This window comes from Trachypithecus francoisi, unplaced genomic scaffold (assembly GCF_009764315.1).
Source record: "Trachypithecus francoisi isolate TF-2019V2 unplaced genomic scaffold, Tfra_2.0 Lachesis_group17, whole genome shotgun sequence".
In the NCBI taxonomy this organism is placed as follows: domain Eukaryota; kingdom Metazoa; phylum Chordata; class Mammalia; order Primates; family Cercopithecidae; genus Trachypithecus; species Trachypithecus francoisi.
Genome location: NW_022681462.1, coordinates 53,431,957 through 53,448,547, shown reverse-complemented (window position 1 = coordinate 53,448,547; position 16,591 = coordinate 53,431,957). Strand labels below are relative to the sequence as shown.

The following is a 16,591-nucleotide window of genomic DNA, read 5'->3' as shown; positions in this document are numbered from 1 at the left end:
GGAAGTTTTCGGAATAACTAATATAATTTGTCATCCTGACAACTACAAACTAGATATCTATCCTTACCCTAAAAGACCTGAAGCAGTCTATTTATTTTACAATCATGTCACAAAACTTTAATTTACTTGCTCATTGGAACAATGAGTTCTAAACCTGGGTTAACAATACTGAAAAGTATAAACAACTCCTTTTGGTTAAACAAGAGATGATTTGTGTTCATTTCTTTATACTAACATAATCATAGCATTTATTTCACCCAGTTGTAAGGCAATTTGGCTTTCAGGATTAACATATTTAACAGTGATAATTACAGATGATGGGGAAAAAAACAGAAATGAAAATATGGTGTAGTCTTAAAGGCTACAGATAATAGGTACCACACTACAGGTAACAGGTACCAACCAATATTGAATAAGTCAATGCTTACTGAATGTCTTACGAAGATAACTACTTCTAATCCATCAATTAGTCTTAGGATTTAATTTCTATCATGCCAGTGATGTCATAAGCAATTTCTAAAACTCAGCTGAGTAACTGTTTTTAATTGTAAAATTAAACAATACAGTTGTTTCTTGTTGTTCATGGTAGTCATGTTCTATAAATTTGCTATGACAACTGAACTAGCAAATACTGAACCATTGCTCCCAGGGGAAATACAGGATTATGTTCCTGTGAACCTATAGTGACAGCATTTTCATCAACTGATCAATACATAATCCTAAGTGTGTTTATGTTTACAGACAACCTATTTAATCCATATTGTTGATTCACTAACATTTAATCCCCAGTCAACAGCACTGTAACTCATGCCTGTTAACACTCACCTAGCACAGTGTTTTTTCCATTAGGCATAGCACAACTCTCTTATCTTAGGAACCCTTTAAACCCCTTTAAACACTAAACACTTGGGAGCCATTTTTGACATTTTTAAACAGCAGAATCACCAACAAAAAGCACAAAAATGTAAAAACATGGCATTAAATAGATCGCAAAGGGGACAGTTGTTTAAGTGGAGCTGGATATAAGAAGGCAGACTGCCTAGTTTGCTCTCAGCTGAGAACACATGGTATATGTGAGATCAAATTTAGGTAGCTAAATTTTTGTCAGTCACAAAGGCTTTGATTCTCGGGTTGCAAATAATTACAGCAAATAGGTAAATCTGCAAATATGAAATTTGCAAATAATGAGGAGCAACTGTACATTTCTTTAAAACTTCAGTATGAATGTAAATGATAAACTGCATGATATACACAAAGTAACCTGAAGTCAATTTTAAAACATCAAATGAAACTTAAAAGCTGGAAGTTTAATTTTTGTAGCAATGTTCTTACCATAAATATTTCTTTGGAACATTGGGTGAGGATTGTACTAAACGTAGAAGACAGACCTAATTCGACCAAACTCTCCAAGTGTGTCATTTTCTCAGTTTCTGTCTCTTCTCTTGTTTGCTCCAATGTGCTACTTTCTATAAGTCCAAAGCATCTAAATAATCCAAACAAAGCATAATTTCAGCAACTAAAATCTGGTTTGACATTTTTGGTGGTGATTAAGTAACTCTCTATTGTCCTAACCAAGTGATAGCTACTTAATTTCTATGTGGTTCACAAATTGATTATCCTTTTATAACTTCAGGAGCACCAGTAGTAGCTAAATAAAGGTTATAAGGCAGAAATAAACTAAAGTTTCTGGGATAGAAGAGTCATTTTCTAGAATGTCAGCTAAACGCTGGTGTGGGTTACAAGCTCACCTGTCCATAAATTGTAAGACGAAGTCCTCAAATTCAGCTGTGGCTGAACAAAGTTCTCGTTCCACCTATAATATCCCAATGCGAAGAAAGATTACATATAGCCTTAGTTTTTTTTCCTGAACTAAGAAATTCAATTATTGCCTCCCAAATGTATCTACACTAAACCATTATATTGGGTACTATGAGAAACAGCACCATACTTGCCTATCAATTTAGAAAGACTTGATCTACTACTTTCTAGGAACCAAAGAAAGAAGCAATTAATGTTATTTTACAAGGGCCAAATACAGAAGTCAAGCAGCTATCTTTATTATAAATTCAGTTTTCAAACTGCTGATATATGTAAAGTCTACTCTCTCACTACCTGAATGTCCAAAAAAACATAAACAACAATATGCTCTCGGCTGGGTGCAGTGGCTGGCCAGACACTGTGGCTCATGTCTAGAATCCTAGCACTTTCGGAGCCCAAGGCGAGCGGATCACTTGAGGTCAAGAGTTCAAGACCAGTCTAGCCAACGTGGCAAAGCCCCATCGCTACTAAAAATACACACACACAAAATTAGCCAGGCATGGTGGCACACGCCTGTAATCCCAGCTACCCGGGAGGCTAAGGCACAAGAACCATTTGAAACCGGGAGGCAGCGGCTGCAGTGAGCCAAGATGGCACTACTGCGCTCCAGCCTGGGCGACATGCTTGCATTAAAGAAGATAGTTCTGGGGGCTGGGTACAGTGGCTCACATCTGCACTCTCAGCATTTTGGGAGGCCGAGGCGGGCAGATTACTTGAGGCCAGGAGTTCGAGACCAGTCTGGCCAACATGGTGAAACCCCGTCTCTACTAAAACTACAAAAAATTAGCCAGGCCTGGTGATGCGCACCTGTAGTCCTAGCTACTCAGGAGGCTGAGGCAGGAGAATCACTTGAACCAGGAGGTTGCAGTGAGCTGATACCATGTCACCGCACTCCAGCCTGGGTGACAGAGCAAGACTCCATCTCAAAAAAAAAAAAAAAAAAGAAAGAAGTTCTGAAAAAGCTAAGCTAGACAGAAATGAAGAAAATCTTTCTTCATTAGATGTCAATCCCTTGGACAGATTTATTACTAACCTAAGATGATGGAAAAATAAAATATCACCATTTTTTGCTTAACAAAATATTGAAAAGTGACATAAAACTGAAATACACCTCCAGATGTCAGAAGTTTATAGAAACGGCCTATTTTTGAGCCACCTCCTATGATGGGTGCTCTGTAGACTCTCTTGCCAATGATGTCCTGGCCCTCCATATGTACCATTCTAGTCACAAAATAGTAATTTTACTTCCCAAGTTGTTTCTAAACTGTGAAGTGTTACTATGCATATGCAATAATAATTAGAACATCTTAGCCCTTTTATAACCGTAAAATACCCTTACTTCTGTGAGGTCATTTCTTTCTTGTAGTACAGATGAACAATCTACTAAAGGCACCAGAGTAGAAAATGTTGCTATGAACTGGAATGTGATCTGTGGAAAGATACAAAGAATTTTCAACATTACATAATTCTAATTCAGAAATACAAGTATACCATGAACTACAATAAATTACCCTAATAAATTATCTTGATCAAAATCCCACAACAGTTTCTCTGGGTATTCCTCATTTAGAATTAAACACTTTTAAGAATCTTCATAATTAACTAGCTGTCGGCCAAGCGCAGTGGCTCACACCTGTAATCCCAGCACTTTGGGAGGCCGATGTGGGTGGATCACTTGAAGTCAGGAGTTCCAGACCAGCCTGGCCAACATGGTGAAACCCTGTCTCTACTAAAAATACAAAAACTAGCCGGGCGTGGTGGCGTGTGCCTATAATCCCAGCTACACAGGAGGCTGAGGCAGGAAAATCGCTAGAACCCAGGAGGCAGATGGCAGTGCAGTGAGCCGAGATCATGTCACTGCACTCCAGTCAGGGTGACAGAGCAAGACTCCATCTCTACATAAATAAATAAATAACTGTTACTTTAATAAGGAAGTTATACAACATTTACTTTCATATTTATATTAGGCTTACGCACAAAGTTCTCCAACCTTTTGTCACTGAGAAGTTACTCTGCCTCCTACCTAAATATAGAGTGTATAATCATCAATATACTCACCATGCATTTACTAAAGTCATTTGGATCCACCCCAGGCAATGCTCTCATCAACAGAGGTAGCATATGTGTAGGACCTTCAGGAAACCATCTGCCTCCTGATACCAAACTGCGGGCTACTCCAATTACACAACTTAAAGTGGCTGTGAGCTGGTGAGGTTCTGTTAATGTCTCTAATGCAGGATACGTTCTAAAGTTTGAAAACAGAATTTTTAAAGTCTCCATCACAGATATGCATAATACCATAATACATTAAATATTGTAAATTCATAAACTGTACTTTGACTTAAAGGTTTGTAAGTCAGCAAAATACTCAGAGTGAAAATCTGCTATCAAAGTTAACAGAATTACAGTAGCCCCGTTATCTGCAGTTTCCGTAGTTTCAGTTAACAAAGGTTAACCAAGTATTTCAGTGTCCTGAGAACGAGAGACCATATTCACATAACTTTTACTATATTGAACAATGTGTTTTTATAATTGTTCTATTTTATGATTGTTGTTCATCTCTTACTGTGCCTAATTTATAAATTAAACTATCACAGGTATGCATGTATGTGAAAAAAACATGGTATACATAGGGTTCAGTACTATCCATGGTTTCAGGTATGCACTGGGGGTCTTCAAACACATCCCTCACCAATAAGGGGAGACACTACTGTACACAAATAAAGGAAAGATACACAGATTATTTATTGCACCTGTCCCCAATCCCCTGCTACCTTACCAACTCTTTCCATGCAAATTCCACAGTCAAAAAAGAACACAAACTGGTAGAGGTCGGGGCGTGATGGCTCACACCTGTAACACTAGCACTTTGGGAGGCCAAGGCAGGCAGATCACCTGAGGTCAGGAGTTTGAGACCAGCCTGGCCAACATGGTGAAACCCTGTCTCTACTATGAATACAAAAATTAGTGGGGTGTGGTGGTGCATGCCTGTAATCCAAGCTACTCCAGCGGCTGAGGCAGGACAATTGCTTGAACCTGGGAGGCGGAGGTTGCAGTGAGCCAAGATTATGCCATTGCACTCCAGCCTGGGCGACAGAGCAAGACTCTGTCTCAAAAAAACCCAAAAGAGCATCAACTGGTAGATACTGCTTTATTTCAGCTGTCCTAATCTATATTATACTAATCTAATGGTCAGTCAGTGGAATAACAAGTTACAAATACTCCACTGTTTCTTTCCCCTGACCACCCCCAACCCTGGAGTCAGGGTCTTACTCTGCCCCAGGCTGGAGTGCAGTGGTGTGATCATAGCTCACTGCAGCCTCCACATTGCCCAGATCAGCTAACCCTCCCACCTTGGCTTCTCAAGTAGCTGGGACTACTTGGCACACGTTACCACTCCCGGCTAATTTTTGTATTTTTTTTTTTTTGTAGAGACAGGGTTCTGCCATGTTGCCCAGGCTGGTTTCAAATTCCTGAGCTCAAGCAATCCATCTTCCTCAGACTTCCAAAGTCCTGGGACTACAGGCGTGAGCCAGACTAGTCACTTTTTTTTTTTTTTAATGGAGAAAACATACCAAACTCTTTAACAGAAGCTTTCTTGGAGATGTAAAACTAAGCGTCTAAAATTTTTTTCCTACATTTTTAGTTTTTAAAAAAGTTTTGCTTTTATTAAAAATAAAATGGTGGCTCACACTTGTAATCCCAGCATTTTGGGAGGCCAAGACAGGTGGACTTCTTGAGGTCAGGAGTTCAAGATCAGCCTGACCAACATGGTAAAACGCCATCTCTACTAAAAATACAAAAATTAGCTGGGCGTGGTGGCAGGCACCTGTAAATCCCAGCTACCCGGGAGGCTGAGGCAGGAGAATCGCTTGAACCCAAGAGGTGGAGGTTGCAGTGAGCTGAGATCATGTCACTGCACTCCAGCCTGGGTGACAGAGCAAGAGTCTGTCTCAAAATAAATAAATAAAAGAATAAAAATTTAAAAAGGTCATGCCACTTCAAAACAGCACAAAATTACACTTGAAAATCTCAAAAAATGTCATTGTATTGTCAATTTGGTTTATTATCTTGGCCAAGCATTCAATATCACTTAATATGCTGATATTAAATTTGTCCAAAATTTTAGGACTAAAGAAAAATGTGATGGGTCTATTTATTTATAAGCTTTGTTCTTTCTACTAAGAATTTAGCTCACTATTCATAATTAATCAGCTGAAAATCACAAAACAAAGGGGAAGTAAAGAAACATCAAAAACTGCCAGGAGCGGTGGCTCACGCCTGTAATCCCAGCACTTTGGGAGGCCGATGCGGGCAGATCACACGGTCAGGAGATCGAGACCATTATGGTTAACACCGTGAAACCCCCTCTCTACTAAAAATACAAAAAATCAGCCGGGTGTGGTGGTGGGCGCCTGTAGTCCCAGCTCCTGGGGAGGTTGAGGCAGAAGAATGGCGTGAACCTGGGAGGCGGAGCTTGCAGTGAGCCGGGATAACGCCACCGCACTCCATCCAACCTGGGCAACAGAGCGAGACTTTGTCCCAAAAAAAAAAAAAAAAAAAGAAAGAAAGAAACATCAAAAACACTCCAAAGTTCAAAATTTTAGCTAAGCAAACAGATGAAGTCCCTCCTCTCCAGGGAGCATCAGGGAACCTGCCATTAACTGTTAGCTTCTGCTACTCTGTGGAGGCCAAGAAGCAAAGAATACAGGGGTTGAAGACAGACAGGAAACTGCCTATCTTCCCCCACTCCATTTCCTAATTAAGTTCTATATGCTGGAAGAGTTTCAATGCCCCAAGATGTGTATGTAAAAATAAGATAAATTGGGAAAATGAAGTACAGTCTAACTTGAATATTTATGGCAATGAGGGCAGGTAAGGCAGCATAAACAGCTGAAAATTATAGATAATGGAGGTCCATTTTGGTTAAGACCTTGAACATGGTACTCTTCCCCAAGTAAATATGACCAATACTTATTCTGTCTCAACAATAAGACAGGAAAGAGGCTATAGTTTGAATTCTACCACTAGGGACCTTGGACAAATTTTTATGGAACTTAATGGCTAGATCCTTCTGGGTTCTAAAAACTAACATTCCTCCTCTATATTTGACAAAAACATTTAGAGAGAGATCATAAAGCTTAAGTTTAGCCAGTAGAGGAAGCAGAGGTACAACAGAAAGCTTAAGTAATTTACTCTTGAACAAATTACTTTTTTTTTTTTTTTTTTTGAGACGGAGTCTCGCTCTGTCGCCCAGGCTGGAGTTCAGTGGCCGGATCTCAGCTCACTGCAAGCTCCGCCTCCCGGGTTTACACCATTCTCCTGCCTCAGCCTCCCGAGTAGCTGGGACTACAGGCGTCTGCCACCTCGCCCGGCTAGTTTTTTGTATTTTTTTAGTAGAGACGGGGTTTCACCGTGTTAGCCAGGATGGTCTCGATCTCCTGACCTCGTGATCCGCCCGCCTCGGCCTCCCAAAGTGCTGGGATTACAGGCTTGAGCCACCGCGCCCGGCCTGAACAAATTACTTTAAAAATTGCTCTCAAAAAATTAAGAGTAGGTCGGACGCAGTGGCTCACACCTGCAATCCCAGCACTCTGGGAGGCCAAGGAGAGTGGATCACCTGAGGTCAGGAGTTCCAGACCAGCCTGGCCAACATGGTGAAACCCCGTCTCTACTAAAAATACAAAAATTAGCTGGGTGTCGTGGCAGGCGCCTGTGATCCCAGCTACTTAGGAGGCTTAGGCAGGGGAATCCTTGAACCCGGAAGGCAGAGGCTGCAGTGAGCCAAGATTTGCACTCCAGCCTGGAGGACTAATGCAAAATTTCGTCTCAAAAAAAAAAAAAAAGTAGCCATCTCTCTCTTTGTAAGTACATCACACCTATTCTGTGACAGTGGCTAGGTAAGTAAAGAGTTTTCCTTACCATTTCAACACACAAAACAAAATGAATAAAATAAAATTTACTCTGTAAAAACAACACACCTGAATATATAATACATGAAAATAACAAATACAATTTTCTTCTCTATCACTGATTCTAAGAAAGAAATCCAAAAACCACTTTCACTACCATGTTCTCAATCCTTAATGACACTCAACATTTTGATCTAAAAAAAAAAAAGGCCAGATCTTAATTCATAAGCACATAATTTTCGTAACTAAAATGTGTGAATAACCCAAAAAGATGTGTTACTCATTTCAAATTTTTTCTTTCCAATAAATCTTTATCAAGTTACCAATCATTACATTAAAATGTCCTACTTCTCTAAGAAGCCACAGAGGAGAAAAGAGAATCAAGCTGAACAGACCAAAAGAAAAACCTAGCTATGGCTCAGACTCTCACTCACCACTTACCTTTCAAGTACAGGGGGTATTACTAATTCAGGTCTCATGAGTGCAAGATTCTGCAAAGCCTGGGCTGCTTCTAGACTACCAGTTTTGCTAAACATAGCCAAGAGGACAGGCTGAATAATGCATTGTACAAAGTCTGTAACATCTTGATCAGTAAGCTTATGGCTATCAGGCACAGGAGTTAACCAAGAGGGCTTCTTGTATCTTTCACGATGCAATCTTCTAACAACACTGTTTGGCAGCCGCTGAAGTAGTTTCATTAACTTGTTCTGGGGACACAGAAGCAAAAAGTTCTAAGTAGGGTCTACTTTCCCACATAGATATTCATGGTTGCTCTCTAGCTTCTCGAGAAAAGATTTTTAAAATAACAGTTATTATTATCTTATTACAAAGAACTGCACAGCACAACTAGACAGAATTAAAAGTTACCAATTAATTATTCCTAATTATTATTATTCCTTTTATTCCTATTATTTATTCCTATTATTATGTATTCCTATTATAAATTCCTATTATTATTCCTAATAATGAAAATGAGTTTCAAATTCCAGTCTAAAAAAAATTGCTAGCATATAAATTTTCCATTACATGAAAGCCATTTTAACTGGCCAACTTAAAAAAACAACAAAAACAGATAACAGGATAAAACTGAAAAGATGGTTCCATGCTTCTAAGCCATTTTTGTTACCATTTTTTTGCAAAAATGAGGCATGTTGTCAACAGTTACCACACCGATATTGTCTTAATTTATGTGCTCTACAACACAGTAATTTAATTTAAATGTAAGCATTTACATATAGCTAAAGCTATGAAGGACAGAAAATGTATTATAGGTCATACAATAGGCAATAGTCAAGGATGACCATATCTTTAAAATTCCAAGCCCTATAATGCAAAATGAAGTTACTCACCAGCCAGCGCCCATTATTTGAAGGATGGTAAAAAGATGTGATGCTGTTAAACAAACCAGCTAAGTGTTTTTGCACTAGCTTACTTGGTCCACCCTGTCCAGATAAAAAAGTAAAAATGTCAGTACCCATATCATACTGTAAAAACAGAGGTCAACAGGCCCAAGCCTATATGTAAATCACTAACGCAGTTTATAGTCAACTTGATGACAAAAATCAGTTCTACCTTTAAATAAGAGTCAAAAGCAATTCCCTGATGAACTTCATGCAAATCAACTCAAAATATTCTACTACAAATAAGGGCAGCTTACTTGAACCAACATAAAAAACTAAAAAAATACCTGTCAACTTGGGATAGCAAACAGTGTATTTTACTGTTCTGCAGCAAATAACCTGGATACTAAAATTTATCACTAAGATTATCATCTTAAAATTACCAAGAATGCTAACATCAGGCATAAAAAACCTGATGTAAGGCTGAGGCAGGCAGGTCACTTGAGATCAGGAGTTCGAGACCAGCCTTGCCAGCATTGGGAAACCCTGTCTCTACTAAAAATACAAAAATTAGCCAGGCCTGGTGGCAGGTGCCTGTAGTCCCAAATACTTGGGAAGCTGTGACAGGAGAATCACTTGAACCTGGAAGGTGGAGGTTGCAGTGAGCTGAGATTGCCCCACTGCTCTCCAGCCTGGGCGATAGAGCAAGACTCTCCAAAAAAAAAAGGAGGGGGGGTTTCCCTCTGTTGCCCAGGGTGCAGTGCAGTGGCACAAACATGGCTCACTGCAGCCCTCAATCTCCTAGGCTCAAGCGATCCTCCCACCTCAGCCTGCTGAGGAGCTACTACCATGGGCACATGGTATCATGCCCGTGCTTTTTACTTTACTTTTGTTTTTTTTGTACAGGGTCTTGCCATGTTGTCCAGGCTGGTCTCAAACTCCCGGGCTCAAGCTATCCTCCCATCTTGGCTTCCCAAAGTGCTAGGATTACAGGTGTGAGCCATAGTACTTGGCCATATTTTCACACTTAACACAAAATGAAGCTGCCAGTGAGAACTGTGTGAGAAAGCAGAGCAAAACTCATTCAAACAATAACTAATACTAATCACTATCCAATTCTGTAGCCCCCAAAAATCCAGTTTCAACTCACTGCATATGTAAGATAGTAAACATCCTTCAGTGTTTGCTCCTACTGATTAAGAAAAATGGGATTTTTCTGTTTAACAATAAAATGGCAAAAACAAAGGGGACTTAAATTTGTTTTTCTTACAATGAAATTTAAGAAGTAAACTTTTACATTAAAAAAATTGGCTTTTCCACAGAAACAAGCTAATGTGTAAAACGGAATACGAAGAAATAGCTGCAGAAGCAATATATGAATGATAAGCTAGAAAATTATAATAGAAAATTATCCTAATATTCTTATTTGAAAGATGACACTGAAATCTAAGTTTGTGGATATGTCTTCACTTTCCTTTAATGATGTCAACAAAATAATCCTTCACATCTCTCCCTTCACAAAGATTACTTTGTTAGTAAGCTTTATGTTCAATATAATGTTTCATGTGAACATTAGCAGTGAGTAAGTAACGGAGTCTAAGCACATGCAAATCCCGAGTTGTAATCCTACCTTGGGAAAGTCTTTTGGGTTACAAGTCTGGTTCCCGGACAGTAAAAATGTGAGACACTGCAAATCCCTCAAAACTCTAGATTTATGACTCAATTTATAATGTCTATTGGTTAGGGAGATTTCAAAATGGTACCACTATATTCTGCATTTGATAAACATGAGCTTGCGACATCAGAAAACATCCAAGAATCACGTCACCAACCAAGCCACTGTTATCAACTTCTGTGACTATCCAGAATTTTTGTAAGGTTAACACGAAATAGGGGTAAACTATAGAAAACAAATATAATGTATTACAAACCATCATGGCGGTGATCCATATTACAGCATGTCCAATATCATAAGCATTTGTTAAAAATCTTGGTACTAACACTTGACTGCTTCCCACTGGGAGGTTCAAGCTTCTCAGAATTCTTGTAAATATCTTTTAAAAGAAAAAACAATAATTAAGGATATTTGCAGGTATCAAAATAATTCTTTAACTTAGTAAGTGCTGTATATTAGTGTTACTGAAGATATTCTCATTTTATCACAAGGGTTTTTAAGTGAAATTACATAGTATTTGGTAACTTGCTTTATTCTTTAAAAATTACATATAAATATCAACAGATGTGCTGTATGACACTCTAAGGTCACAGGCACAAGGACATAAAGCAGTTGTGTCCATGTATCCAAAGAACAGACAAAATGTGATTATTTATGGCTAAATATAAAAAGGCAAAAACACACATACAGTGGCTAAACATGAAATATTTTGACTCCTTTCTTGTCCCAAATACACGAATACTTTTTCCTAAGCTCCTATTCCATGTCAAGCATGCACAACAGCACCAACCTAAATGCAAGTATCTTCTAGCAGATTGCTTTCCCTTTCAAAATTTTAACGGTGATTTGATTTTTCCCTAAGAATTTGTATTTTAGTCAATCACTTAACAACTATATTACAATAAAATTAAATTTATATTCCAAATCTATCATTACCAATAGGTAGGGGCCCAAAGGTGGGAAGAAACGATTTCTCTTCCTCAATTAGTTTCTAATGGCCAAACAACAGAACACATTTATGATACCTTCATGTGGTCTAATTACCTTTAGAAAAGGTCATTGGACCCAGCCCTGTAAATTATTTGTTATGTTTTTACTAATTATCAAAGAAAATTTTATGTGCCACTTGGAACTGGCATAGAAAAACCATTTCTTCTTTACAACATAGAATTGTTGTCGGCGCTATTGTATTTATGTTCAAAATGTTCTTTTTTTTTTCCCCAGACAGAGTCTAGTTCTGTCACCCAGGCTGGAGTGCAGTAGTGCGATCTTGGCTCACTGCAACCTCAATCTCCTGGGTTCAAGCGATTCTCCTGCCTCAGCCTCCTGAGCAGCTGGGATTACAGGTGCCTACCATCATGACTGGCTTTCCCCCAAAATGTTAATTACCTTTGGTACATATGGATCCCAATCTATGTACCCTATATTATCTGTAGCCAATCGAGCAAAGAGATTTACTAGTTGCTGAAAGTAAACAAAAAGGACAAAGTTAATATATTTGTTGTTGTTGTTGTTTAAGTGTCATAATCACACCCCTCCTCCATTTGTTCTTTTCAGCAATCATTAGTGCAATCTACTTAAATAGTTTATGACTTAGTTTTTTTTAAAAAAAACCTCCAAATGTAAACTGATTCATGTCACACATTTAAAATCAGCTGCAGTTAAAATGCTCCTAAAAAGTAAAATGACAAAGCACCATCCACAATGAATACAGAAAAGTTTAATCCAACAAATATGTTGAAACTATCCACTATACATCTAGCACCATGACAGTACAGGTACCAAAGAAAGCAAACAACAGGATCTTACATTTCATGCATTTTACAATACATGTGTATACTCCTAAATATTGATAAAACCAAAATAAATATATACTTTTGTTAGAATACAACAAATAATATAAAATTGAGAAGGAACTGATCATAACAGGGCTAACAGCCAATCCTAAGGAACTTCAAGTTACTTACCAAATGATCTACTTATATTTATCTCCAAATTTAAAAAGTATGGGGGGGTGGGGAAAGAAAAGAAAAGAAAAACGAAACTATAGGGGGAAAAAAGGGGATACTTACCCCCTCCCACTGTGGGAGATTTTGCACCGAAACCCAAAGGCCAATTAATTCATCAAACCAAAGTCTAAAGAAGAAAAATGTTGTTATGAACAGCAAGTGACTTTAAAGTGGTTCAATGCCAGGTATCCTTTGTATTTTTTATAATCTATTGTTACTGATAACTACATAACTAGAAAAAATAATACTGAAGTTATAAACTTAATAAAGGAGTTTTTGTCTGAATATTCCTTTCATGATTTAAATCTGATCTCACAAATTAAGCTTCTGCTTCATTACTAAGTACTGTCCATTCTTATTTAACAATTGCTTTCAATTTTCTACTTCCTTTTCCCTGACTTTCTCCTTTTATCTGTTTTCCTTTTATTACCCCTTCTGGCAATTCTTTTAATTTCTTAAATTAAAGCCCTCATCTTATTTGGGTGTCATCTCTTTACTTTCAATCTTATAACCGTTTTAGCCTTAACACACTTCAAGTATAATAAATTTGAAGTACAATAATGGCTGAGTTTGCAAAACGATTTTTCTACTTGTTACTGCTTTACTAGTTTCTATATCTGTATTTCCTGCTGTATTTTTAGAATTTGTCAAGATATGCATACACTTACTTAAAACCTTTATGATGAAGTTCTGGAGGAAGGGAGGTAGGAAGAAATATTTCAAAGTAAGTGATGGCCTTTTGCATGGTTACATCAAAAGGGCACATTAAAGGTCGCCATTCTTCTAGCATCTCAGCTGTGGCATCTGCTGGAAAATATCTAATAAAAAAAGAAGGTTTTCATGTATCTGATTATTGGCTAAAAGCTCTACAACAGCAATATATATAACTTACCAAAAGGCCAGGGGAGGAGGAGAATATATATCATAGGATGTAACACAGTATATAAATGTCCAAACTAACACACATTTTCACAATACTAAAATAAATTCCCCATTTGGGCGAGGTGTTCATGCCTGTAGTTCCAGAACTTTGGGAAGCTGAGGTCGATGGATCACTTGAGCCCAGGAGTTCAAGACCGGCTTGGGCAAAATGGCAAAACTCAAGTCTTTACAAAAAATTAGCCAGACATGATGGCAGCACACACCTATAGTCCCAGCTACTCAGAAAGCTGGGGTTGGGGGATCACTAGAGTCCAGGAGATGGAGGCTACAGTGAGCCAAGACTGCACCATTGCACTCCAGCCTGAACAAGAGTGAGACTCATCTCAAAAAAATAAAATAAAATAAAATTCTCCATTATACTTGGCATAAAGTAAATTCTCCTCTTGTCTAAGGGAATTTTTCTAAACACTATAAAGTTGATAAAACTCAGATAAAATACGAGTCACTCAAGTAACCTATAAAAGTAAACAGGGTTTTTGTTTTACTTCCTTTGTGCTATGTAACAGCAATTGAAAAAAAATCCTGTCTGCCGGGCGCGGTGGCTCAAGCCTGTAATCCCAGCACTTTGGGAGGCCGAGACGGGCGGATCACGAGGTCAGGAGATCAAGACCATCCTGGCTAATACGGTGAAACCCCGTCTCTACTAAAAAATACAAAAAAACTAGCCGGGCGAGGTGGCGGGCGCCTGTAGTCCCAGCTACTCAGGAGGCTGAGGCAGGAGAATGGCGTAAACCTGGGAGGCGGAGCTTGCAGTGAGCTGACATCCAGCCACTGCACTCCAGCCTGGGCGACAGAGCGAGACTCCGTCTCAAAAAAAAAAAAAAAAAAAAAAAAAAAAAAAATCCTGTCATAAAGAATCCAGTCTAAATAGGAAAAGGATTACCAGTAGATGAGAAAGAGAACATCAGCCCAGCAATCTCTAGGCATGTTGAATAAACCATTTACCTTCCTTGGAACACAGAGTCCTCCCCTATACAAGAGGACTACATGATCTGGTCTACAGGCTGTGATATTCCCTAACTGTAGGAAATGGGCAGGAGTGTCCCTGGAGTAGATTTACAAAATTAAAATCCAAAGTGTGCATATACACACAAAACAAAGGTAAATAAAGAGGATACATGTATAACTGCTAAATACATCTTAACAGGCATTTTTCTTTCTTCTAAAGACAGAGTCTTACTATGTTGCCTAGGCTGGACCCAAACTCTTAAACTGAAGTGATCCTCCCACCTCAGCCTCCCAAGTAGCTGGTACTACAGGAGAGCACCACCGCATCCAGCCTTAAGAGCTTTAAAATACAAACAGCATATGAACAATTCTGATTCTTTCCAAGTAAGTTGGAAAACTTTTTCAAATAGACTTATAGGCTTGGCACACACATCATATTATTAATCCTATTGTATCTTCATATACTTGTGTTAATTAAAATCATACTGCAATCTTCTACATGAAAAATAAGATTATATTTCTAAGAATACTTCTGTTGAGTTCACAAAGCATTTATGTGTCAGGTCCTTGTGTAAAAGGTTGGAATTAAAAAAAAAAACAAAACAAACTATGCTCCACCTTCAAAGATATCACATATCAAGGATCAATTCCCCTTAGTAAGTTTTCTGAGTCAACTGTTAACACTGTAATCCAAAATGAAAACTTGGGAGTTCTATGAATTACCTATGAGCCAGTAAGTATTGAAGTGATAATCAAGTTTCCAGTGAGGAAACACAGGCCAAGAGGGTAACTGCCTCGCATAAAATGACACCGTTCATTGGTGCTTGTGACTCAGGGTGAATCTCACGTCGCTTGAGAGACAGGTATCTCACATTCCGCAAATACATTTGCCCAACATTGAGTAATACAGAAGGTCAGCAATAAATATCTGATTTATTAAATATGTATTTAAGATGAATATTACAAGCATATAATACATGGCTTTTCGCCAAAAAGGATTCACTGATTCCATACCATCTAAACGGCCTTAGAATAACTTGATAACAACCAAAAAAAGTTCAAGTACATAAAATTGAGCTTTAATTAAAATTAAAGATAACCGGCTGGGCGCACTGGCTCACGCCTGTAATCCCAGCACTTTGGGAGGCCGAGACAGGTGGATCACAAGGTCAGGAGATCGAGACCATCCTGGTTAACACGGTGAAACCCCGTTTCTACTAAAAATACAAAAAATTAGCCAGGCGAGGTGGCAGGCGCCTGCAGTCCCAGCTACTCGGGAGACTGGGGCAGGAGAATGGTGTGAACCCAGGAGGCGGAGCTTGCAGTGAGCCCAGATCGCGCCATTGCACTCCAGCCTGGGCAACAGAGCAAGACTCTGTCTCAAAAAAAAAAAAAAGATAACCAAAAAAATTAAAATTTAATTTTATCCACACTTATCTTTAATCATATGAATATAGGATAACTGGCAGGGAGTGGTGGCTCACGCCTATAATCCCAATGGTTTGGGACACCAAGGTGGGAGGACTGCTTGAGGCCAGGGATTCAAGACCAGCCTGGGCAACACAGCAAGGTCCCACTCTCTACAAAAAATATTGAAATAAAAAGAAAAGAATATGGGATATTTAAATATTCTACAGAACATAGTTGAAAAAAGTTATGAACCACCTTATTGGCATTACTCATTTTTTATCTGAATAACAACAATACTCTAGAAAATGCTTCCAAATAAAGATGATTTTATGTAAAATACGGTATTCTTACTTTACAATGGATGACTTTAAAATTTCTAAATTTCTAAATGAAATCTGAGAAATTCAGTTCACGAACTGGAAATGGTATGTTGTGCTCAGTGACTAACATCACAATGTCAGGAACTATTTATACTTTTCATTTCCTCTTCAAACCATACTAAAGATGTGGAAAAGCCCATAGAAACAACAAGAGGCT

At 38.4% G+C, this 16,591-nt stretch overlaps 1 protein-coding gene across 1 annotated transcript in view; it reads right to left on the bottom strand.

Moving 5' to 3' along the window:
• The window catches only part of PSME4 (proteasome activator subunit 4), a 108,166-nt gene that overhangs the window by 59,866 nt on the left and 31,709 nt on the right, over positions 1-16,591 (bottom strand). The window contains 10 exon segments of the mRNA XM_033175714.1: positions 1,333-1,483; positions 1,749-1,813; positions 3,158-3,247; positions 3,877-4,063; positions 8,172-8,437; positions 9,080-9,172; positions 11,002-11,124; positions 12,135-12,209; positions 12,818-12,881; positions 13,423-13,572. Coding sequence (XP_033031605.1) covers positions 1,333-1,483; positions 1,749-1,813; positions 3,158-3,247; positions 3,877-4,063; positions 8,172-8,437; positions 9,080-9,172; positions 11,002-11,124; positions 12,135-12,209; positions 12,818-12,881; positions 13,423-13,572 — 1,264 coding nt within the window.